The sequence below is a fragment of the Athene noctua genome, chromosome 5 (assembly GCF_965140245.1).
Source record: "Athene noctua chromosome 5, bAthNoc1.hap1.1, whole genome shotgun sequence".
NCBI classification, from domain to species: Eukaryota; Metazoa; Chordata; class Aves; order Strigiformes; family Strigidae; genus Athene; species Athene noctua.
In genome coordinates, this window is record NC_134041.1 from 1,573,304 (window position 1) to 1,599,750 (window position 26,447).

Sequence of the window (26,447 nt, forward strand, 5' to 3'; positions counted from 1 at the left end):
ACTAGTTCTGCAAAGCTTACAACTCGCTGCACAGCTTTCCAGGCTGACTTTGAGAAAAGCTTCCCCCCTCAAGAGGCAAAGGCCCTGCTCGCTGGCCCTGCTCACAGCAGCTCTTCACCTCGAGCCGGTGCTGGTGTTTGCCAGCCCCATGGGGAGCAAACAGACAATGAGGAGTGTCATACTCTGAACACGACAAGAAGAATGAGAATTTCTTCCATTTTCAGTGGAAAATGGAAGTCTTCGGTCAGCAGGACTGCTGTTTTGGTAGCAGCCAGATGTCAGGTCAGCTCGGGCAGGAACCCTGCCTGCTCTTCCCCCTCTCACCTCAGCGACAGCCCTCAGCTCAGTAATTACACATGAAGTCCTGGGCTTGAAATCAGCAGCTGACCTGGCTGAAAAGTAACTTGGCAAATAAAAGGGAAAAAAACCCATCAAAAACCCTCACTAGTTTTCTGCTTCCTCAACACAAGCTCATTGCAGAATTACAGGTTTAAGAGGGGGCAGGGATCCAGTCGGCTTGGTTTGATGTGCCAGGCAAGGCACCCTGCAGCTGCAGCTCCCCCAGCTCCCCCAGCTCCCCAGGCCCCGCACCGGCGCTGTCCTGTTGCCTCCCCACTCCTCTGTGCCTCCTCCCGTGTGCCACCCCAGCTGCCTGAGCAGCACCCCGCTGGAACAGCCCCCAAGAAACGTCCATCTGAAAACCCACCGTGTTTCTCTCATCTCTATTGCTGAGGTACTCAAGCTCACCATACACTGGAACCAAACGGCGCCAGGACAGGCTGCAGGAACAGCAGAGGGAAGCTAGGGGCACGAATGCCAGCTGGAGTGATTCTGAAAGTGTTCCTGAAACACTGCGTCAGGCTCTACCTGCGCAGATGGAAGCACAGAGGAACGCTGCTGCGGTGCCACAGTGATGGGAGAGTACTCCCTGCCCTGGGAGAGCACTGGAACCTGAAACCCACGGCCAAGAGACCCCAAGTTTGGTTCTGGGACTTGCACAGTTCCAACACAAACTAGAGTTAAGCCTAACTTTACATTCTGGTCCGTACGTAATGTATTTTATGATACACCATTGCAATGTGGAAAATCATCTAACGATTGAGTAATTTGAAACAAATATATTTCTACATGACTTCATTTTACATTTTATGCTCAACCTTAATTTCAACAGTGAAACTGCTGACAGTAAATCAGACACAGATGTGGAAAGTCCTTCTGCTAATTTTTACTGAGCATGGAAGATAATTACTGGAAACAAAATGGTATTCACACACCATATGTTGTACTACCCAGAAAACTTGTATTTCTGTGGTTATACTGAAAATTAACATGTTCTTGGAACATACACATGTATAAATCTCGAGGAAAAGTCAGTCTTTTCTGATGCCTATGGCAGCACAGGACAGGTATTGAGAAATGTTCATTTTAAGCACTGCGTTTCTCAGAGGAACAGTCACGTGCATAAGAACAGAAGAATTTGGGGTTTTGACAAAACCTTTGTTCTGCAGAAGGAAACAGAAAATTTTCTTTTGATTTCAGCGGAGGCAGGGTAACATGCTAGTGTGCTCACATTTAATGATATCCTATATATCAGCTTGTCACATATTTTAAATCATTAAATATTACAAAGTTATACACAGTTGTAAAGCCAAATATCACACTTCCACATGGAAACAGCGGGAGATAAAAGAAGTAAACAGGTTTTAATCTATTAAAACACTAATATCCAGATCTTGGCCAAGTTTGTCTTTGGATGTCAGTAGAACTAAGACCAAACCATGAAGATTTAAAAAAAAAAAATCAACAATTTTTCCTTATAGTTTAAACAGTTTAAATAAAGCTATTTAAAATATATTTTATATAAATGTATTTTCACAAATTCCTAAAAATAATAGTTTAATTTTTTTAAAAAAATAAATTCTTATAATGGTTTTGAAAAATCATGTGGACTGTACCTGTTATCGCTCAGATTTAACACTCTCAGCTTCTGCATCTGACCAATTTCATCGGGAAGAAATTCGAGCTTGTTAGAGCGCAGAGACATCACCGTTACGTTTTTACAGCTTCCAATCTATAGGAATGAAAACCCAAAGATGTTAGGATACCTACTGTGATAAAATTTATTACCGCTTTTCATGTTAGGAGGTGGCCAAATTCTGTTTTTACTGCAAGTGACAAAAAGCAGAAGATACAGAATTCAGTTAGAAAAATAAAGTCCTCCCTTTGTCAGTAACATCAGGGAGACGCCTCAGGTTCCCTCCACTACTCTTCTGAGTGACACTCTCACCTTTACACGAATTCACTCATTTACTGAGTGAATTTTACTACTGAGCCTGTAAGAAAGATTTGGTCTTCCACATCATGCAGAAACAATTGCTTTAACAGGTACTTTTCCTGAGCAGGGGTGAAATCTTGGGTCTACCACAAAACATTTCAATCTGTAATTTCAAAACAGAATCAGCTTCTCACTTCTCGGGGCAGTTCAGGAAGGAAATTCTCATCCACAGCCAACGTCCTCAGGTTATGAAGGTAGCCGATGGTAGAAGGCAAGGACTCCAACTCATTACAGCTGCAGTCAAATTCTTCTAATAAAGACAAACTGAAATTGTAAATACACTTGTTAGATGCTATACAAGGACTAGATAACAAAAATTAACAATCTAAAACCTTTGAAAGCTTTAAAGCATCGCACAATGCTCAGGACAATTCATACTAAGCTGAAGAATAAAACCAGAAAGTTTATAATCTGAACACACAGACAACGGGTAAAGAAATAGCGCTGGTGAGAGCAAAGGGAAGGGAAGCAGAAATTGCCTTCAGGGTACATTCCAACTGATGCACTTGACATCACCTCCAATACAGATCAGTCGTGAAAAGAGATGAGCTTGGATCCAAACGCAGCAAAGTAATCCCAACCTGTTAGTCTGACACAGCTCTTGTTGAAGCGCTTATCTTTCACATGTGGAGAAAGCTGGCTAAAAAGGGATCTCCAAAGGGCATCTGTATGGCAAGGGCCCAAACAAAGCAGACCAGAGTAATCTTCTGACACTGAAGTTCTCTCTTTTAAAAAAATGAAATAATCCCTTTGTCTTGTATCTTTTTTCCTAGATTAGTGTACCCTGTCATACTGCGAAAAGAAGGAGACCCGACCTTTCCTCCACGTAATCACGTTTTCAGGGAAGAGGACGAAATGCAGACAGCTGCAGGCAGTCCCCTGGTGAGCTGCACCTGGGTTCCCCGGGCACGGACCTTCCAGGCACTATCTCCCTGCACTTTATTACCCACAAAGAGGTTGTGAAATGCGTTGGAGCTTTGCTACTGAGTCCTAAATGAAAGGGGCCCACCTTGTAAAAGCCAGCACCTGCTCCGACAGCACCTGTGCAGAATGAAAGCCAAGGAAATGCCAAGAGAGGTGACCCGGTGCAGGTCAGCGTTGGCCCTCCCCACCCACCACTGCTCCGGTACCAAACAGCCTTCAGAGGCATTTCTGTGCTCTTGGGGACCCTGTCCCAGCCACTCACATCACCCTCAGGGCTCTTCGGAGTGTTGGCTTTTTCCCCGAGGACAGCAGGTGGTATCAGGCGACACTCAAACATCAATCTTACTTCGGTGATTAAGAATCAGCAGTTTGACCTTTGCTAACGCAAATAATTTACAAGCAGGAACGTATCTATGTAATACTTGTTATACAGATATATAAAAATACATACATATTACATCTATATTATGTACATACGCACACACATATTTCTTCAAAATATTTATGTATTTATCTACTGAATCTCTTAAAAAATTAGGCTGGATATAAAAATTCTTAAAATGAATGCTGTACTGCACTGCTCGTTCAGCTCAGGGAATAAAAGTTTTGTGACCCATAACAAATGCCATCATTCTCTGCTTCTGCTGCCCCTTTTCTGCTCCACGCGTACTATCTTTTTCTCTCAAGTGCTTTAATTAATAGTGAGGTTAAATGGCAAGCAATTATTTCTTCCTCAGTGTTTGTCATCAAACTGTCCACTGACAAAGGGACTAGGTGCCCAAAAGATTGTCTGTCTTTTTTCCCAATGTTTTAGTCGGTCTGATAAAAAGTTTGCTTCTGCTACAAACCCTGCTCCTCAGTATTTGTATGAGTCACAGCTGCAGGACTGGACCTTCACTGTATGTCTAACTTACCTTTATTCCAGTTTCTTAATTAAAAAAAGGTCATTCAGCCTTGAAATTTTATGAAACATGAAACCAGAAATAGCTATTCCTAACATGGAATTCTCAGAACTTTCCTCTAATTGCTGTATTTCAGTAGACCAAAAGGCCAAAGTGAGTCACACAGCGATCAGTGGAAGAGATGCATGGAATATATCCAAAAGCTCTGCCAGGTTTTGGTTGTAGCTTTTCTTTATTACCAGCTTTGTATCCACCCCAATTTATTTCAAACTAGATACAAAAGCATTTCAGTAAGGGCAGAACGCAGTCATGTTTACCTACTTCACACAGAATATGAGCTTGACAAAGGGAAGTCCAACTGGAAAGCTTGTTAAATTCCAAGATGCACACATTCTTCCTTTTACTGATGGTGAGACAACCAGAAAAGCTTGAAAATAGGTAAGCTAATTGAGAACTGCTATGTTTCCAATGGCAGTCGGAAAATCTGATACTCTGAACCGCAGCTGTGAAAGTTTCCCTGACAGTGGAAGAATGACTTTATCAGACAACAGAGTTTTATTTGAAAGGTGTTGTCTGACAGAGACATTCTCACCTTCCTTCCTTCCTGAAGACATCAGCAGCAGACAAATGAAGATGGCCGCAACAAAACCAACAAAGCCAGCGTGAAACTATATTTTATCTCTGTAACTACCGCAGTTAAAAAAACGTGCACTTCAGAAAGTGATTTTTAATTCAACATAGGTTGTGCACGACAGTAAGCTGGTAATAATAGCTATCATTCTGTCAATGCTAGCTTAGCTAAAATATCATTAACCTTATTGTCTTCTTGGGCTAAATTCAGACCATTCTGATAGGTTTAAAGAAAGGCAGACAAAAATCAGATAGGCACCTGCTGTTCAGCTTGGCACTGAAACGAGGCAGTTCACAGCACGTGTCCTAAGGTAGATGAAGAATCTTTTTAGACACATTAGTAGAGAGAGATTCATGAAGAATGAAGACTGCCACAAATAAAAGAGTGGTTCCAACCCATCTCAGACCATTTCATACAGTCACAGCCCTTTTCTCCCAACAGCCACGGCACCCAGATAACTGCCAAAGTGGCCTAAATCCTGAGTAAGCTACACCTATTATTTGTCAAACCTCGGGCAAAAGGAGTCCTGCAGCCCCAGGAATACAGGTTTACACTCGTGTGGGCAGCCTCTGGTATGGTACAGACCAGACACACCCCCCCACACACACACATCTAACACAAGTGACTCTCGAGCCACTGCACCGTTACCTACGTACGGGTCACGACTGCCCTCGAGATGCCTTCCCACCCACCAAGGGAAGCATGTGCATTCACCCAGGTCCTACCCCTAAACCTCCAGGTCCACTTTGGTAAAGCACTTAATCAGTGGGAATCCACTGATTCTATGTGGTATGTTTTATTAAGCTGGGTCTACTATGTGTAGTATCTTGCAGGATCAAACTCCAAACGCCACTTACTGGCTTGCCCTTTGAACAAGACTGCCAAAAATGAGGGTGGGGGTTCACTATTAGCAACACCGGCTCAGACAGTGTTGAAGTGCTCTGTGGCTCATCATGAAACTGATCCCTGGAGGGAGAGTTCCCTCCTCCACATTGCTCATCTTTGTGTGACAATAATACACTCTGCAGTGGGTACTACTATACTATTTAGGAGAAAGAGACCCAGTAGGAAACTATCCAAATGGATGAGTCAGAGTAAGGAAGTGCATTTTGATGTGGGAGACACTGTCCTCATTAAACGAGAGAAAGTACCTCACTTAAAAAGCACAACCAATCACTCAAAAATAATGTGATGATATTAGGTGATTAGCCTACTGCTCTTCATATACACCATTTAGAGCAGCAGTATGCATTTTCAAAAATGTGATAAAGGCTCCACGACAAACAATACTGACAGATGTTAGGTTAAAAAAAAAAGAGGGGTTCCCCTTCAATTTAAGCAATTCAACCCCTTCAGTTTGAGCAATTCAGTAAGCAAGAAAGATTTTAAAAGGCTTTAAAAACTGACCCCCAAAATTACTAATGTTGGACATTTTATCAACCTTTTTGCAGAGTGTCCAGTACAGCTCTGAGCCTTCACTGCCTATCAGAATTTACTGATGATTTACAATGATTTGTGTCGCAAAGATTTGCCCTTTTGTGATTCATGTAACCAACTTTTAATACTTCCCATGAAAAACACATAAAACTATGGACACTGCAAGAAGTACAGCACGGTAAGCCAAACCTGAGCTTTCAGTTGCTGCAGCTGTCATAGTTCACAAATTTGGATATATTTTTCCCTAAATGATATACCAACAACTACATTTTTATAGACATTATTACTATAAAACAGGTGCAGGAGTAGTAAGGCACTGGCTGTGCAGGTTAGAGACGGTTTCTATTCCAGAGACCTCACTGCACTATCGTATTTCCAGACAAGTCTAAACGAAGCTTTCTAGGCTTTCATTTAGGAAGCCTCAGAAAAGCCCTGGCTTAACAAACCTACTTCTGGTCAAACAGCCCGTTGAGAAGGGTTTTTGCCCGGAGAGTGAAGGCGCGGTGTCGGAGTGCAGCTCAGCGCAGGGATGCCCCACACTCAGCCTGTCGCGCCGACAGCCCGGCACTGGTGTGAATGGTGCAACCACGTGTCCAGTCACACCACATACAATCGTTACTGAGGCTGAACTCTCGTTTCTTCTGCATGAATACCGCTGCAGGTGCAAGGGGGATGACGAAAACACTAGTGCTACAGTCACAGAAGGCAGCCAGGGACCACGTATGCTCAGATTTTTTACAAATACCAGTTTATATAGAATTTCAGAAGTCAAATATGTAAAGGAAGAGGCTTCCTACAAAAATATCAATGCTAAAGATATGTTGTGCTAGAAAGGGACACGTGTGGGGTGGACCAATGTAAGGCATCACCTATTTCCACACCTGGAGACAGGCTTGCATCTGCCTGGATCGTACGATGAATTGCAGATTTCATTTAGCAGTAAGCTCAAGACACACAGCACTACAAGACAGAATCCTGTACCAGTGATCCTGTAACAGCTGAGAAAACGATAGCTAAAGGGCATCATTAGTGCTTCTCATAATGAGATCACTTAGATGATACTTTCACATTTTGATGTATAAATCTACGGAATTGTCATGACTTTTTCATTTATGCTACTTCAATATTTTAAGAAATCTGCACATATATGAGGCTTACAGCCATTTTCTTTCCAGCATCAAGTACTGGCTGTTGCTATGGAAACAGACGTATTCCCCCAAATACTTCTATTTCTTCTACTTTTGCTGCTCTAATCATTTAAATTGCAAGTGATTCATACAGAAAAATACCTTTGTTCTTTTCCTTGGAAAATATGATACATTTCTTATCACTTACGCCACTGTAAGTCCACAGAAGTAATAGTGTTGCTCCAAATTTAAATGTTATAAGCTGGGTGTTAAGCACACATTTTGAAATGATCTTATAATCCAGTACATCTTTGTCTTATTTTTTATTTTACAAAAGCCACATTCTGCAAACCAGAAATGGAAAACACATTTTACTTTATATTGAAAATCATGAGACTTATACTCACTTTCCAATTGCATTTGGCAGAATTGTAAGCTGATTGTCATCTACTTTTAAAGTTGTAAGCCTTTTCAACAGTCCTACAAAACAGGTAAGGAAGAAGCAATAGAAAAATATTTCACAACAATCTTCTTTACTTTCCATAATCTCCCGTAATCTTAAACAATGATTTCTAACACTGAACAACTTTGATCCAAATTTTAGAAACCTTCTGTATAAAGGACAGTACAGAGCCACATTCTTGTCCCGATTAAAATAGTTTCACCAAAATGAAGCACTGATTAAATGTTAAACTGCAAGTGAAATATCAAGTGTATTTCTGAAGTCTTGAAAAAAACTTGCTAAAAAAAAATAAAATAGTCTCCTATCTGTGTAGGAAGAGTAGTATTTCTACTTATCTATTCATGTTCCAACCGAATTCAGGTCCCGTTGCACTGATAAAAAGGTGCTCAGGTCATAACAGGACATCAGGAGAATTATTGCAGTGAATGCCACATTTATAAAGCTTTACAATTTTTAGGTATAGACAAGAAACCGGAACCAGACTGAAAACCAGAATCAATCCCGAATTCCTGAATGCATTTGTGTATGCAGTTAATTCTGTTAAGTATTATTATATATCTAGTTGTAAGCAGATGCACAGCTGGGTAACATTTACCAAGAAGGGAATGAAACTTCTGCTTTACCAGGGCGTAACAGCAAAAACCAATAAAAAAATAAAGACAGAAAAAAATGGGAAAACTATTGCATTACAGTGCTAGAAACAGAGCTTGGAACAGATTTCCACGTTCTGGGAGTTATTTTTTTTCCCTGAAAGATTTCTGGATATACTGACATACATTTTTTAAACGGTTATTTGTAATTAATGTTGGAAATAATATAAATTAATCACTAATATAGAGAAAAATGTTAATGTGCCATAATATGAAGGCTGAAGCAAATGAGAAGTGTAATTAAAAGGCATACTAGAAACACTCCTCATTTCAATTGCAGAACATTTTTGTTGAAAATTTTTCCAAAATCAGCATGTTCCAAGAAACATCTAGATTCCAACAAAATTTTCTTTTAAGATGAAAAAGTTCCACTAAAACGGATTTCAGCAAGCCCTCAGCTGAAAATGCAGTACTGAAATGACTCTTTTTGCCTTTCTCCTATTAAATCTATTACCAGTCAGTAACAGGAATTTGGAAAGGAGAGCTGAATATATCTTCATTGCAAGAATGTGTAGTGCAAAATGAAAACATTCATTCCTTTCGTACAGGAGCTAAATGCCCTCTAAAAATCAATCTGCGTGTGCGTATCAGAAAACCACATGAAGCAAAAATTGGAGAATTTATGGTGAGATGTAAAAGACCAAAATGGAAAACAGCTGTAAAACAGGTCCAGTAACATTTGTGTAGCACAGTATTATTAATTAGCAATACGTTTTGGAAGCTTGACTAAGTTGATTTAGAACTGGGGAACTGAACAGTTCCACGTTCAGAGGGACACGTTAGGAAAGCGAGGAAGTTGATGACGATACAGCGGGCTCGTCGGCTGGAAGCTGTACAGGAGAGGAAAGACCTCAACTGCTTCCAAAGAAAATGTAAAGAATCCAGACAGAAATGAACTGTCCAGATGTACAGAGCTATTATGAAGTCTCATATTTACCAAAAAATATATATATATAAATGAAATGCTCAACTGTAGAAGATTACAAGAAATCCTGAGCTTCTCTCACCTATGGAGTCTGGCAGTTGCTGCAACATATTGGATGACAACAGGAGATCTTCAAGTCCTTCACATCCTGATATGTCCAAATCAACAGTTTCTATCCTGTTTTTTGACACATCCAGGTACACGAGCTGTTTTAACTTCCCTATAGACTTAATAGCATGTTACAAAGTGTTACTTGAACAGATATACACTGCCTGCCAGTTTCTCAGTTTAATTAAAGACAAACAATAGTAATACAGGCTTACATTCAGTTAACTCAGCATCCTTTTTACAGGAGTTATTGCACTGAAGCAGTATCAGTGGTGGTCTAACAGCCCTCCTGTTCAGGCAACTGCAAACGGAACTGTACCAAACTAAACCACACATATCAATCTAATTAACGTGTTCCAGATTCATTAAATCTGCTCAAAGTTGAAGCTCTCAGTCACGCTACTCTATTATTTCTTCATCTGGACACAGATCCAAGGGACATTTACTCACAATTTACTCAGCAGTTCTTCAGATCACAGAGGCTAGACATGCAGGTAAAGCTTTTCTGTGTCAAACTGATTCTCTGAATTTTAGAAAACCTAAAATTAGACTTTAGATATTCATAGTTCAATTATGAGCAGTTAACCCCGGCAGTACACTTCTGTGCATACAGTGTTTAACTGCAGCCGTAACATCAATGAGCAACGTGACAGGAATTCTTCCCTCATTTCTTTGAAAATCTGCGGAGCACGTCAGGGTTTGAAGCCTGCGAAGCAACCTGCTTCTTGATCCGTTATCACAAGACGGTCGCTGCACTCTAGATGGAAACTTCACCAAGGAAATCAACAACAAAGATGCTGCTGTTTTCCGTAAACGAAACCCTCCGGGTGGAAGAGCACAGCGGCGTCACGGTGGGTCCAGAGCAGCCCCAGCGGGGCGGGCTGGCAGCACAGCACCGACACTGAGACCTGCCGCGGGGCTCCGGCACTCTGCATCCGCAGAAATACTTTGTGATCCACAGGAATTACCTCACTGGTAACACACAAGTTAAATGAGGAATATCAAATTTTGTTTCAAGCCGGATGAATAAACATTCATGGCCTCGGAGGGAACTTCCTTTACGGATTTTGGGAAAGCCGGGGGAATGACTCGTTAAGTTTGTGGATTCTATAAATGCTCACGGGAGTGGGTTTTTTAGTTATCTACATACACTTTGAGTGGTTATTTACTGTACACGTGAAAAAGGAAAATAATTTTAGACCGCTTCATCTACAGGTACTTTCAAACAATATGATTATAGCTTCCTTTTCATCTCTTACCTTGCTGAGATCTGCTCTCTGCTTCCAAGAAAGCAGTTTCATTATCTTTAATCATATCCGAGTTGTTGTATAAAGGGAAAAATCTCCCCTTCACCCCAACCTTTGCTATTCTACCCATATTAATAGCTGAATACAATCTTTGTTTCTAGCACAGACTACTTTTCAAAAAAATAAATTATTAACATTGGAAACCTGGCAAATCCCCAAATCTTAAAATCAATTACCAGTTGGTATTTCCTTTCTATTTTTAAAAGTCCAAATTTAAAGCTAATATGAACTGTTTTAAACCTCTTGTTTTGGAGGAGGCTTTCATAAAACATCATCTAGAGTCTACTAGAAGCAGATTTAGGAAACATGAATTATTCACAGAAAATAATTACACTCCTTGGGATTCAGTTCCATGATCTACTGAACATCTTCAACTCTAAATACCCTCTTCAGGAATGATGACAGCTCAGCAGGACTGTGTTTGGAACACATTTTAGCACTGAGTATATCAACCAATTTCATCGTGAACAGAAAAGAAACAGAATAATGGTTAAAATGTTTGTGCCCACATTCTTGTATATCTGATATTTCATCTACTCGGTCACACTCCAACAACAATACTACAATATTTCTGTTCCTATCTCCAGGTGGTTTCAGTGTGACAGAGCGATTTCAACATCAGCTTTTCTTTCCACTAACAGGTGACTCAAAAAGTGGATATTTGAACAGTGACTGAAAACGAACATTTTCTGTGGAAATATCCTGCTTAACACAAAATAAAAAATTATTGTAACCTATATAAGACAAAAACCCATCATTGTTCAATGCAAATAACTGAATTTTGATTAACAAATGTTCAAAGCTGGCAGAGAAAGTACTGCTGCTCCTCTCACCACCTTGACGTGGTTGTGCTAAATCTAGTTCTGCATTTTCCCTGCAGCGCTATTGTGTGAAACAGGATCTGCCACCTGTGGGATAAAATGCTGATGGGGATCCCTAGCAATCAGTGGAGGTATCCAGTCATAATCAGTGCAAGGTATTTTAGAGTGATAATCTCAAATAATTTATGGCAATAAAAACTGAGAATCAAAGTCCTACTGTGGTTTAGCAACAACTCAGAAACAGCACTAATAGACAACCACGACCCTAACGTTTAGATTGTATTTTTTGTTCCATTTCTAAATGGAGTGCTTTCTAGAGAAATACACCTTCGTTCCACTGCCTCAGACTTGCTGCTAGTATAGTTGAGTCTGTACATACCATCTGTTATTTTTAAGTTTATTTAGATTACTTTCTATTTCCTCTTCTTTTGTAAAACTCGTGGGTTTTTATCAACCTGCTAGTTAATGCTTGGTGACTGAGAAGACAATAGGAAACAATCTCCCCTCACCATGAAAACTACACAAGGCTTAAATAAAACAGGCCCATCCCCATTATCATATAATAAGACAACATTTAAAAGGTTTTCACGTGAATGGTGATGCCGAGACCTGTATTTCTAGATAATAATTAATGACTACATGAACTAGGAATACGTGCTCATTCGAGGAAATGCATATGCATTTATTTACTGCAAGGTAAATAGTTCACGATGTCACACAATAATTTAATTACATAAAATAAATGTTCATACCCCAGGTAGTATTTGCAAAGAATTATTATCCATCCACAACTCCTTTAGATTCTGTATTTGTTCAAGAACTTCAGGCTGAGGAAAAAAAAAAAAAAAAGATATTGTGGACAGTTAATTAAATCTGTATGTCTTTAGTTAAATATAAATCAATATTTTCTTTTAAAAAAGATTCCCTCTTCACCTTCCTTTTTTGTCTTTCTGTAACCCACACCAGACTCTCAGCTCATTAATGACATGAACAGGATGCTCAGTTCATTTAATTTAACCGCCGTGGCTCTTTGTCAAAACTTGAAAGACTTAAGAACCCTTTGGAAAAGAAATGAACACAAAGAACTTCTAAGAAGTTCTGTTCTAAACAGTCTACTGGCAGTATACAATTTCTGAGCACGGCAAGTAAGAGAAGTGAGAATTGTGAAGCTTCAGAAACAATGCACTGAAAGACCAAATCTCATCTTGCAGCACACGTGGAACTCTGCCTTTTGCATGATTTATAGCCTTAAAAATGGCTTAACAGAGGCATATTGCTGAACACTTTCCTGGATATACTGCATTTATGTACGATTTAATGTCTGCAATTGTCATACTCAGGAGTTAAAACAGCGGTATGCGATGATAAAGCCTTAAAATTACAATATTAAACTTTAATCTAAGATGTTCTATTCTTTTCAACACTACAGGATATTAGTGAGAGCAACTGAAAAAGGCAATTCCCCAAATCACTTCTCATTCATTACAGCTGTGAAAATCAAGAATTATCAGGTCACAAATATTTCCATGTTTCAGGCTAAGCAGTATTTTTCTTTTTCATGAAACACTATTTTCACAGGTAAAACAAGACTTTCAATCTACCTTAGCTCTCTAAACTTGGAGAGATTTTTTTTCAAAGCCTGCCAGAAACTGGTATTAAATATTTCATTTGGTTGTGACTAAATCAGCATTTTAGAAGACTGTAATGCTATTTCACTGGAATGATTCCAACACAGCCAGAAACAAAAGTATCTGCCTAGCATCACAGGACCTTAGGAGAGACCTCTAGCTATCTCCTGTGCTCTAGGTTCTTTGGGAATCTGTAATTCCCATGAGAATTTCCCAGTTGCCCCAGTCACACAGTACGTTACGGGAGAGGCTCCCAACGCATCACCAGATAAGAGCGAACCTGCTAATCTGGAGAGCTCAACTCTCCGTTTGCCATGTTGTCACGTAATGTGTTTCTATTAAAAAAACGATTAGGCAATATTTTAAAGATAATTTATTTTGCCTTGGCTAATTCTATTGAAATTTCATGTTTCTTCAATGGTTTAAACCACTCTAATTTCCAGGCTAAATTGATTAATGGTCATTTTATACTATTTGCTCCTGTGGTGATTAATGTTTCTTTATTCCTCCGGAGAGTTCACTGACTATGGTTATTATAGATAATCATCATTTCCCCTCTCAACTTTAATTTTCTTTCAAATTCCTCTCATTAGACAGACACCCTTCTCAAAGCAACAGACTACCCCTATGTTGTACATATTACAGTTCGATTTGAAATTTCTTGAGCATGGATTACGGTATACCATAACCCGGATGAGTTCTAACTAAAGCTTTGGTAAGCGGTATTAAAAATTTATTTATCTCTGTTAGAAATGCCTCTGTTGACACATTTTTGAAGAATATTTTCATTTTCCATGTAGACTGACACAATTAAATTAGAACAGAATAGAATTAGAGTAGAATGGACCAGGCTATTGCAGCTGGAAGGGAGCTACAAGGATCACCCAGGCCAACTACCTGACCAACCAAAACTGAAAGGATATTATTAAGGGCACTGTCCAAATGCCTCTGAAACGCTGACAGGCTGGGGGCATGGACCGCCTCTCCAGGAAGCCTGTCCCAGGGTTCGGCCACCCTCTCGGTGAAGAAATGCTTCCTAGTGACCGGTCCGAAGGCAGACATTAATCTTTGATAAAAGTATATTACATTTTATCCTCCTTCCTCTTCCTTTTCTCCCTACCTTTAACTACTTTCTTTCAAAATTTCCTCTAAAGCCTTGCTGCTGACAGCAGACTCCTGAAACTCTGGGAGCAACTACACCAACTTCCCCCTCCGTCCAGCCAGAGGCACTGTAACTGCCGATTATCATTTGTCCGGTGCCAGTTTTGACACTTCAAAGACAGAAGGTTTCAAATCCTTGACCCACACCTTGTGATTTCGTGCTCCGGTATTCCCGGAGACCTGTGACACAAATTACTTATTCCCTTCCTTGATTACATTAAGTCCCTTGAATATGGCTGCTATTTAGGAAGCGACGATTTCTATTTTAGGAGCACATACCTATCTCGTGATTTGTATGATCTTGTTTCCAGAAAACGAATGAGCAGAATTACTTTGCAGCTCCCTTTATTCTGCACCCTCTGCCTCCTGCTCCAGTTCGTCTGTACAAAGAGCACAGAGTCCTGCAGTGCAAAGGGAGGGGCTTCAACAGTCCAGGGATGCACTGTCAAAGAAATAAAGCTCTTCCACACCAGCACAGTCCTAGTAGCGTTTTTCTCCAATAACAAGGAAGTTCCTATTGAAACCCAAATCCGATTTTCAGAATCCATGAAAACAGGACCTTCTGATCCCTTTTTCCGGGTGATTTAAACTAGTACCAGTTTTCCTACAACATTTCTGCAGATCCGTGCTGTTCCCTCGTCTCTTCCCCTGAGTCAGCTCGGGGAGTCTGGTCCTAAGAGCAGTATGAGGCCACAGGACTCCTGATTTATCGTTCTTAGGGGACCATATGCTACAGTGGACAAATGCAGAATGGTGTTGAAGTCATTTAAAACAAAGACTACAAAACCAACCCACCCCCAAATAAGAACACACTCTATATTTGGGAAGCACACACCTATTTCTTTTGATCAAAATTCCAGGTACCACTTCTGAAAATTTTATGCTATTTATCTGTGTAAAAGATTTCTGGTTTCAATTAGAAGTCTGAGTTAAAAATCACCTATTTGCTCCTAACACAGCAGTATAAATAAGTAAACATTAAGAGGGTTATAACCATAATGACAGAAGACAGAGCACTGTCTATAAACCAGACGTAGACTCTTTGCTACAGCTTTCTACTGCTAGATGCCACTTCAAAAAAGTGAAATTATCTGAATTTGAATTAAAGCTACAGGAAGTATCACCCCCACAAAACTGTAAGCCCTGATTCAGCAGCACTATTTTTAAGATTTGTTCAGTGACTCTGGAGGAAAAGGGGTTCAGCTCCCAGGTCTAGCAGCCACTGGACAGGCTGCTGGTGGATGAGGCACACACAGACATTTATTTCACCATCAGTGCAATAGCGAGTGTCACAGTATTAATTTGATGCCCTACAAAAGCATGCCCCCCCCCAAACAGCCCTAGCACTAGCCCAAAACGGATGAGGCAGCAGTTTTTCTAAGTTTTGCTTCTCTTAACATCGTTACAGTTGCTGCAGGATGAAGTCAGTGAGCTCTCCTTAAAAATAGGCACATTTTAAAACAGACTTTAAGCACCCTCATAGAAGTGTCAGTTCCTATAGATGGAGCAGAAACATGCCTAAAGGCAACAGCAACTTGATTATTTTCTGTACTGATAGTGGAGAAAATTCCTGAAAGCTGTTAAATCTCAGAGAACCCAATTCTCATCTTAAGAGGGGAGTTAGGGACAGAAACTGCTTTCGTGTCCAAAATCTACTTCTAATAGCAATTTCTAATATTTGCAAGATATAATGATAGGTATTAAGAAATTAGCCCATAATTGCCACAAGTATTTATACTGAGAGCATCAGTTCATGCCAGGTTGAGGTATTCCAGCTCAGAGAGTCGCCTGTGCCCTTGCGCTGACCCGCCGACGCCGAGGAAGGACACTGTGCTATCAGCATCCACCTCACCAGCTAGGATCAATCCTCTCTTCTGCAGAAGATGCAGACCATAGCATGTGGCCCCAATACAGTAATGCCTTTTAAGTCAAAGTTTAATGCCCCATGCACAGAGCGTCCAAAACACGCAGGTTTTCTATTAAAAAACAGTGCATTTCTTACCAGTTCAGAGAATTCATTATTGCCCAGATCAAGTCTCTCCAGCTGAGTCAGTTTGTGCATTGACCTGCAAAAGATTAAGAGATATCCAAGATGAAATTTTTACTTGCAAAATGTTAATCAAATTTTATTTAGACAAAAATAAAGTTCAAATTATCCTGTTACTGCAAAAAAGAATTACATCAGTTTGATACTGATGCAAATTAAAACAATATATTCCATTCTAGACCATTTTACCTCTGCAATTTGTATCAGAAGTAAAACTGATGATCAAAGATGCTACGGCTAAAAACCCCAGACCTGTTTTAACATTTAAATTACGGAAAAATGAGGTTGTGATGGGGCCAGATAGAGAATGCTGCTGCATATTTATTACAAGCAAATTTTACTTTTAGATTTCTAACATAGAAAAAAATTCACAGAAATATATATGCCGTTCTTCAGTAGCTTTTTTTGCTAGATACGTTAGTAAAACCAAAAAACATTTAGATAAACAAATATTCTGCTCTCGAGTTTAAGAGTTTATATAATTAGATTTCTTTAATTAAACACACTTTGACTGGCCTACTGTATTTCTTCACTTTCAGCATAATTTCAAGGAGTGAATCTTAGGATCACAAATTAAGATCAGGCATCACGCGTGCTTCTGTATGTTACAGATATTAACGTTCTGTACGGAGAAGTTGTTAAAATACGTCTAGGCCTCTTAGGCAAATAGCTCAGCACTGAACCAAATGCATAATTCCCTTTGACAGAACCTGCTCTCTTCCGTATCTAGGCTGTTATCTTTCATCTAACATCATCTGCAGTACTTTCAAACACAGAAAATTTAGGCTAGATAATGGAATCAACACCAGTGCATTTACACAACGGTTCTGGGAAGCGTAGTGCCAAGCCCTAAAGCCCTTTCATGTTCCCAGTACTCTGCAACTACTGGTAGTACAGGACATCGTCTATATTACTGACTTCTTCAGTGCCTTCTGTGTCACTGTGTGTCTGTTAGAACCTTTATGGTTTTCTAAAATCTTCTTCTAAGTGTTCATATTTCTACTTGTTCATTACCGTCCTTTTTTTTGCCCAGTTTTTCCACAATATCAGTTTCCTAACAAGTCTCTGGAACTCAGCGAATATGTTCTTTCTGGTGATCATTTGGTGTTTTGGAAATACTTAGAAACAGTCGGAGTCTGCTTCCAGAATCATGTCACCTTTCTATGCTGACAGTCACCCTAAGGCAGGTTAACTCTTTAACAACTTTTTTTAACACTTTCTGATAGTTCACCTAACTCATATTCACTCCAGTTCACTGTCGTACATGGTTTCTTTAGATTTTTCTTTTTCCTGTCCCACAACTATTCCACGTCTCTTTCCCAACATATTTTCCAACCTATCTGATCTGATCAATGTTCACAAATATCTTTGAGACAGGAAGGTGACAGATACTTTTTGCTTGTTTGCTACAACGAATGGTATCTGCCCACACAGCTCCGAAGGGGTTAGCACCTAAATTAAAATTAAGTGAAAAACTAACAACAACTTTTTGACTACAAAGTACAAAACAAGATGTAGTTTGAGCCCAGAGCCTGAAGGAGTTAGGTCTGCCACTGCTGCAAAACAATATCTATCAATATATTTATGACCAGGCCAGACTGAACGTGCAGTTTCTTCAGCAGAAACCAACTTTCTGTATACTCTCCACAGATCCTCTGTTTTAGTAATATAAATTTTGATTCGTGCTCCCCAATTCCCAACCTGCTTCTTACTGCATTTTTGGTCTTACAGTATTCATTACTTTGAATTATCCTTGCTATAAAGCCAGAAGGAATAATGAAAATATTTTATCTTGTAACAGTAGTCCTTAGTATCTGGAAGGCTGGGAGCCATTCAGGAAGCAATAAGCGTTCCACCAGCACCACAGGTGAAGATGCTGAAGAAAGATAATGAAGACACCTAGACAAAGGGAAGGTTTCACACTTTCCCCAAAATTATTCCATTTTGTATTATAATCCCCATTAACATAGTAGTGAAACGTGTTTCCAAACCCTCTGGTGCTCTAACTGCACTGGTCTTCTCTTTGAAAATGTCTTGCAAAAGCCGACTGAAATTTTACCCATCCAGACAAAAGCTGAGTTTAATAAAGCTGCAACACACTCAAGCCTGCTCAGTTACCTTCCCTTTCTCTTTAAATAGCACACACACCCCTAAAAATGTGTGTTCCGTCTAACTTACTCCTAAAACTTTCACCATTGTGTCTTAATTGATTTGTTATTCATCTCGTTTAGACTTCTGACATTTAGATACAAATTGTAAATATCGTATACAAATTTTTAAATTAATTGAACTCAATGAAGTAAGTAATTACATTTGTAATTGAAAACTTGATGACTATGGACACTCTTATTACCATACGGAATCTCATTAACTTCGGGAGCATTCTTTGCGCTAATGTGGGCGCTCCCTGACAGTACGTGTCTGCAAGAGCGGACTCAAGGTTTACTAAAAATGCTTCCACTTGCTTAGCCACGATTTATGTGTTTTGGAAACCAAAGTATTTTTGCTTAAAACGAACCAGTTGGAGCCCTCAGCTGCTCTCTAACCAGTCAGGTAGTGCTCATGCTCTCAGCCTCAACGACCAAGTCATGAAAAGCATTTAAATGCTACCCAAGTCCCCTTAACAAATCCCGACAGCAGGCTTCACCCCTTAGAACCACACAAAGGTTTTACACCCCATGAAGCACGTGTCAGGCTGTGAGCACTGAGCATTGCAGGTTTATAGTTCTTTACAGCCGCAGACGTTACAACTTTTTCAGTGATAACATTATCAGTACGCACACTCACAAGCTCTACGTAGTACCGTGCCTTCACAAGGGAAAATCCAGGAAAGGTGCGATACGTTTTTGACAGACCGCACAAAGCTCCTCTCACAGGCAGCACTCCACTCTGCATCACAGTCGAGAAAAGCCTCTAAGGACGGTGACTGCCCCTGCCCAGGTCCAAGCGCTCAGAACCCCGAGCCACACGGCCGCCAGCACCTGACCCGGGACCAGGAGCTGACCCGCAGCCTTTCTCCCTTGCTGACGCACACGCACACATACGCACAATGTGGAACTCTGAAACTCTTCAAAGATGAAAGGAATGGTACCCCAAGTCACAAAGTGTGTATTGCCTACTGTAGTCTACCTTCGAACAGAAGTTCTACTGTAGGTTTTGGGTTGTACTACTGTAAATTCACCCGAAAAAGCAACTTTGTCCCGTTACTTTGTGCAGTTTCTACAGTCAGATACAGAGCTTCAGAGACCGTAACATTTATATGGGGGCAGATTAATTTCAGTTAGCAGGAACTATATCAAAAGATAAAGCACACTGCCAAATGTACCCAGCGGAATATTATATGAGATTTTTCATTAGCTTGTGATATTTTTATCTCTTTCATGTAATTACTTATATTTTTCTTATGAAAAGATTCATTATATTTTTTATGTGGGGTCATTTTATAAAGGTGGAACAGGAAAGGTGCAATTATGAGTAATGCTCAGTTAAATATTCATTGCTTAAATGATGTAATGTAATAATTAATGTGCTAATAAAACTTGCAGCCAAAATTTTCACATAAATCTTTATCCATAACGCATTTGGATCTATTCTTCCATTCATAAGTACCTGCAGAAGTTATATGGAGATCTGATTCCTGGCTGTGGAAGTGGACCTCACGGTAGGGTCAGAGTAAGGTGAATATCTTTTTAAATTTTTAAACACAATAATGGAATACAGTTCTCAAAAAATTACAAATGCACAAAAACCAGCATAGAGAGATTACTGGATACTTGGTGAAAAATTAATATTGCTCACAATAGTTTTAAAACATTCACACTCCATAGCTTATAAATCACATTATACAATCCAGTGGTATTAATTACAATTCATGGTAATCACATATATTGCCCAATATAACTTGCTCACATTCTTGCATGCTTGTTTTTGCTGCCTTATTTAGAAGATACTTATCTACATATTGTAAATACTTCAAATAACTAGGAAAATGCCTTCCATTTACAGTTTCTGTCAGAAAAAAAAAAAAAAGTGTCAACTGCCATAAATTATTTTAATGAAATCGTGGTATTCTCATCAAAATCCCAGTCAGCTTTCTGACAGATAGGAGAGATGGTGATTACGTGAAGGTTTATCCAAACCTTCAATCACAAACTTCTAATCACATCTGAATTATATCCACATATCAAAAACCGTATTCATGAATCACAAAAGTATCTCTGACAGGTAAAGATTCCTGAGAGGAAAGCGATTGTGTCAGAGACACCACCAGATGTAGACAACGATAAGTCCAACGGAAGAGGCAACACAGTACCGCTACACACACAACGCCCGCTCCTTGTGTGCCACGCTCCCACAAAGGCAGGACTGAGCAAGTCATCCCAGTTACATACTCTTATGTCCTTGTGCAACAACATACAGAATTATATTTCCATTTGAGTTTATGATAAATGGATACCACTATTTTCTGAAGAAATAAAAAACACATAAAGGCAAATGTGTTGCCGTTACCGGGTTACCGGCTGTATTCATTTCAAATAATATTTTCTCACACTTTTGTTGTACACCACAACCTTTATTTCAAAGTCGTTAAAATGTCACATTCAGGAGTCCCTTCCAGTTTTAGCATTTTAAACCTTGCAACATAACTTTAAATTCATTAATGAATCACTTTGGAAGTTAAATTGTAAAATTAGTATTTAATAGTTTACCTGTTGCAGAGTAATTAAATCTTAACCAGGGCTAAAGTACTGCATGATTACAATCACAAAACTGCTATTTACTTATACATCGCTTAATAGGTTACAAAGAAAACCCAGTGTTAGTTTTTCAGTGAATCTCAAGATAATTTTTATAATTTCTAGAATATAAAACATGGTGTAAAGCAAAGGACCGAAAGTATAAATTAATCCACCATAAAGTGTTGAATCTATGTATTATCCAGGCTTCAAAATAACAGTGTGTTTAAAAACTGATTTTGAGGATACAAAATACTGTTACACGTGGACTGAATTATATAACTGAGAAAATAGCTAAACCAGTTTACGTAACGTGTATACCAATGTCTGCTTCACCTTTAACTATCAAAAAGATCATCCATGACAACTTTCCATTCCACCGAAGTTAAGGATTTTACAGTCTGCAGTGTGAACCCCCAAAGCAGGGCTGCAGCAGAGCCAGGGGATGGTGCCTGACGCAATCCAGCCTGTGCAGACCAAGCGCCCGGCAGCCCTGGGAGCAGCCCCACCAGCCCGGCGGGGGGCAGCCCCACCAGCCCGGCGGGGGCAGCCCTGTCAGTGTGCTGCTCTGCTGCTGTGGCGAGGCCTGGGGCTAACACACAGAGAGGTGAGGTGCAGCCAACCCCCAAGGCAGCCCCCTGCTGCCCTGGCCCCACAGCTACCAGAACACAGCAGGACACAACGCCGCTTGGGTCAAGCCCATGGGAACACCAGCCAACATATCACCTGGATGAAACATTGTGGACTAAGAGGCAGCTTCCATCGGCCTTCGTATACCAGAATCGTTTGGTTTCATAATATAGTTTGGGAGAACTACCTCAACACAGTCTACTCGTACTGATGCTCCCAACGCTGCCATTTCTGGGGCCCGAAAATCTGCTCCTCCACATCCTCTGCCGTTCGAGTCACTGTACTCTCAGGCGATGGGCAAGGGCACTCTCCATCTTCAAATGCTAAGATGAGAAAAATCAATTTCAATGCCCAAAAGATGGAACTGCTGGTGCAGAAGGTGTCTAAACACAACCAATGGCACTGGAGACTTGTGAGACTTCACCTAATTCTGTACCCAGGGCCTAAAATAAAAAGCACCACAAAGACAAGAGTCCTATAGACAGAAACTGGAAATCAAGCTCTTACATGATTCAGTCATAATAAAAACACAGGGACACCCCATTTCAGGAAAAAATGTTTGCATGCAAAAGTAGGGATCTTAAAAACACACTACTGACTTAAAATACTGCCTTCCACAAAGGATCCTACATTCCCACCAGGGTTTTTTATGGTGGAAATGGATTACATCTCTAAAATTAACCCCTTTGTTTAGGACCCAGTTATGAACCACTCAACAACTGGAAAGATTTCCTCAACTGATGATAGAAAAAGGAGAAATCTTCATAGTTTTGACCTTCATTCACACACAAATTTCTTTCCCGACTCAGCTTTCAAATCGTTGGGGAAGGGCAGTCTACATTTCAGTTCAGATCCACTTCAGCTTAACTGATGACATAAATAAACAGAACACAGAGATAATCTCATTAGCCAGTGCAAAGCTCCTGGCAATATCAAGACTTTACGTATAAACTTTTTAAATCTTTTTTTTGAACTCCTTTTTTTTTTTTTCCTTTTTATTTTGCATCCACTTTCTGGATTCCTCTGCCTTATTCACAGTAACTGGATCTGCCTGGTCAAATCAAGGCTATTGTGTGTTTCCCTGTCTGGACTGAACCCTGTGGAAGCCCACCCTACCCGGTGCACAAATCTTCCCACGATATGCCCCATAGCCCACAGGCCGACATTCCTTGTGGGTCCCCGTTTGTGGGTTCTTGCTCCCCACACTTTGGAAATGTGCTGCAGCGAGGAGCAGCACCTGCTGGCAGAACAGCCTGCTGGAATCACCTGCGCAAGGATTTAGGTGCAGAGTAAGCGATGATTACCTGCTGCTCCGTACGGCAGGAAAGGGGCCGGGCTGGCAGCCGTGCCGTGCCCACGAGCCAGGGATACAGGTGGTACTGCCACCCGGCACCTTAGGACTGTTCTCCTGAATGTTGGAGCTATATAATGCCGCATGTATACATTCATAACCCTGAAATGTCCCATTTGGCTTACAAACCACTACTTGAAAGATCCTTTGAGATAGAAAACTGAAAATTACCACTTAATATTTGGTATTTTCTATTTCGTCTTGTTTATCTCGGAAAAACCCGGAGGAACGCTATGTGGAAGATAGGAGGAAGCATGTGCCCACCTGCAGGATTAAATGGCCTCAGCTGAAGTAGTGTCTCTTTTTCAGGAAGTAATGGGTGTTGCTTGACCTTGTATCTATCTTAAAATGCTGGTTTCAACTGACACCTTAAACACGAGAAATTCACGTTTGCAAAATTTCAAAGTCTATCTAGTTAAACACCATACAAACATACAGCTGTTCTGTAAGTGAACTTCAGAATTACGATCCCTTGAGGGAAGTTTGAGCTTCAGCACATTAGAGTCACAGGGCAAATCCACCCTAACAGTCAGTAAACACTGGAGCCAAATTCCCGTCTAGAGAGCAAACAGCACGTGTTTCTGGTGAGATCAATGATTTTGCTATGAGATGTCTGCACTTGGATGAAGAAACACAATACATCAGTAACACAGGTGACGTAAGGACAGTAAATACTGCTCCACGTCCTGGGACAGATACACCTGCCTACCAATCACAAACCCAGGATGCACTGCAGGTATCTACGCTCAAAACCACTGAAACTGAGCAAGATTGACTGTATCATTCACTGCCACAAAGGTCACCTCATCGTTTTTCCTTAAAAGATTAGGTCTTTGGTAAATAACATACTTGACAACTTATATTTTGTTTACAGTGTAGTAATACAGTGGAAAGCAAACAACTGATTCGTAAACACTTCAGTACTGATCAACTTGAACATTCACTATAACATTAATTAACATTTAATACTTTAACTACTAATATAAGATGACTAGTACTTGGGATCTGGGTCTCCACCATCTTGAAGACTGAGGAGATGCAGGCTCTAAGCTTTCCACTACTAAAAGTTGACTAAAAATAACCTATGTTTCATCAAGAAATGCAATATATTATTCAAAAGACTAAAGAATTCAGCACATGCTTTATACTCTTATGTACTGGTTTTGCATGGAATGAATGAACATAAATTAGAGAGAGACCTAGTTTTAGCCTGCAAGACTGAAAATGCAGTTTTGCCCTTGTTTTCCCATTTACTTTGCCAAAGAGCAGGAAGAAGACCTAACTTAAGATGCTGAATAATTAACAGTGATGAAACAAGTTCAAACGGTGTTAATGAATATCTGATGACTAAAAGATAAATGAATCGGCTAAGCCAAAAAACAAGAGTAAAAGAATTTTACTCTCAACACAGTTTTCTTTATTTAGTAGTCCTTTTGATTCCCATTTCTACTGAGATATGGCCTAGAGACAGTGTGAACACAAACCCAGGATTATTTCTAAAAGGAAAGCTAGAGAAATAAAAAGGGGATGTGCTAGAAAAAGACGAGGATGAATTTGAGATTAAAAAATGTCACGATTCAATAACTATCTACATATTAATTGAGGAAGAAGGATGGAAGCAGTCAGAGACGGCATGGAGCGCAACCCCTGTTGTTGCACATGAAATACCTGTGTGTAGTTGCAGCTACGCACCCTCAGAAGAATGGCTGATCCCTTCACAGGTGATCTCCAGCAGCTTTAACTGCAGAAGGACAGTCTATACGACTGGGAAGACTTTCCCTGACAGGCTCTCCACGCCGGTTGCTTTACCTCACTACCAGTAACGTGTTCGGCTGCAGCGGCTGTTTGCCAGCTGGGCTAGAGAGCACATCACCAGCACGTTAACCCCACGGGATCCACGCTGCCCTCGGGAGCGGTGGGAGGAGGCCACTGTAACACTTCTATCTGGGAGACACAGCTTTGAAAGGAAAAAAACAAAGCAACTGCAGGGCTATACCACAATCTTCTTGCCCAGTTATCAGAGAACGGTTAAAGGCAGGCAGAGAGATGACATCACGTTAGGAAGCATGGTGAACATGGGCAAAATTTGTTTCGCAGCCCAGTGATACGGAAGAAGCTGCAACACAGAGCTTGTGAGCTTTGACAGAACCACTCCTCTGGAGAGGCTGAAATGGAGCTCGGAAAAGCCCTAAAGGGATGGCTACAAGGCAAATGCTGGATGTAACTGGTGAATATAAATCTAGAAGTGTATTTCAGTAGGAAATACAAAGATTAACAGTTCGTAAAAGAACTCACTGACCAGCTACAGGAAAATGTGATTGTGATAAAAAACCTAATGATCATTGGAATTTATTCAGACACGGGTATTCCACAGTTTTTCAAGAGCAATCATCGATCCCGTTTTACATGCGTAAGAATATAAGCAGTCATCAAGTTTTGCATGATTATTTTTGTTTTCCTGATGGCGTAAATAAAATGCCAAGGCTCGAGGGGAACGGCAGCAGGAGGTAACCCTCTGCACAGCAGAGCTGATCCCAGCAGATCCCTTCCCTCTCATGCAGAGGGACATGTCAGGGCCACGGCTGAAGTTCCCAGCCCAAGGCACCCGCAGTTTCTACGCTTTGATACGGCCAAGGATGGCGACAACTGAAGACATCATTCTACACGTGTTTAGCTCAGAACCATCCATCGTCAGTGCAACCACCTGTTAAAGGACAGAAACACGCTGTCCCAGGCAGGGGGGGAGCCATTACTCAGAGGTAAGCGAGGAGAGCACACAGTGCACGCAGACACGCAGAGGAGGGGTGTTCCCTGCAAGTCAACGCTGCACCAGCACTGCGGCTGGGAAACAAGTGTTCTAGCAGTCTCCTATTCCAGCTGGGAAAAAGAAAAGGTCTCCGATGGTCACAGCAGGTAAAAAGCCCATCCTGTTCCGTTCCATTCAATGCATTCCAGCAGTCATCATCTTTCTATTTAATTCCTCTTGCAGTCTGAATTGTGCGCAGGAGCTTTTATTCTGTAGATTATTTTTTTTTAATCAAGTAAAATTAAAAGAATACTGACTGACGGTGTTCTGAGTATAATGAGCAATTTCCTTGCACACCATAAAACAACCATACGTGAGAAAGCGGAGTACAAAGTCTAAGTGTAACCAAATTAGGTCTCATTAACAGCAGTCAGAGCAAACTCCGTGTGTTTAGCTCCCGGTTGTTCGGGGAGGAGCTCAGGGTTCTGGTATAATTAAGATCCAAAAGAATGTAAGGT

General features: G+C 40.5%; 1 protein-coding gene across 7 annotated transcripts in view; it reads right to left on the minus strand.

Annotated features, from left to right (window-relative positions):
* The window catches only part of LRRC7 (leucine rich repeat containing 7), a 172,999-nt gene that overhangs the window by 52,159 nt on the left and 94,393 nt on the right, over positions 1-26,447 (minus strand). For all 7 annotated transcript variants that reach the window (XR_012633655.1, XR_012633656.1, XM_074905991.1 and 4 more), the window contains exons 7-12: positions 16,422-16,485; positions 12,383-12,457; positions 9,477-9,621; positions 7,764-7,836; positions 2,470-2,599; positions 1,956-2,071 (exon numbers count right to left, since the gene is read on the minus strand). Coding sequence is in view for 5 of the 7 variants with exons in the window: in XM_074905991.1 (XP_074762092.1) it covers positions 1,956-2,071; positions 2,470-2,599; positions 7,764-7,836; positions 9,477-9,621; positions 12,383-12,457; positions 16,422-16,485 (603 nt within the window). In the remaining 2 variants the exon portion in view is untranslated. The remainder of the gene's footprint in view (positions 1-1,955; positions 2,072-2,469; positions 2,600-7,763; positions 7,837-9,476; positions 9,622-12,382; positions 12,458-16,421; positions 16,486-26,447) is intronic.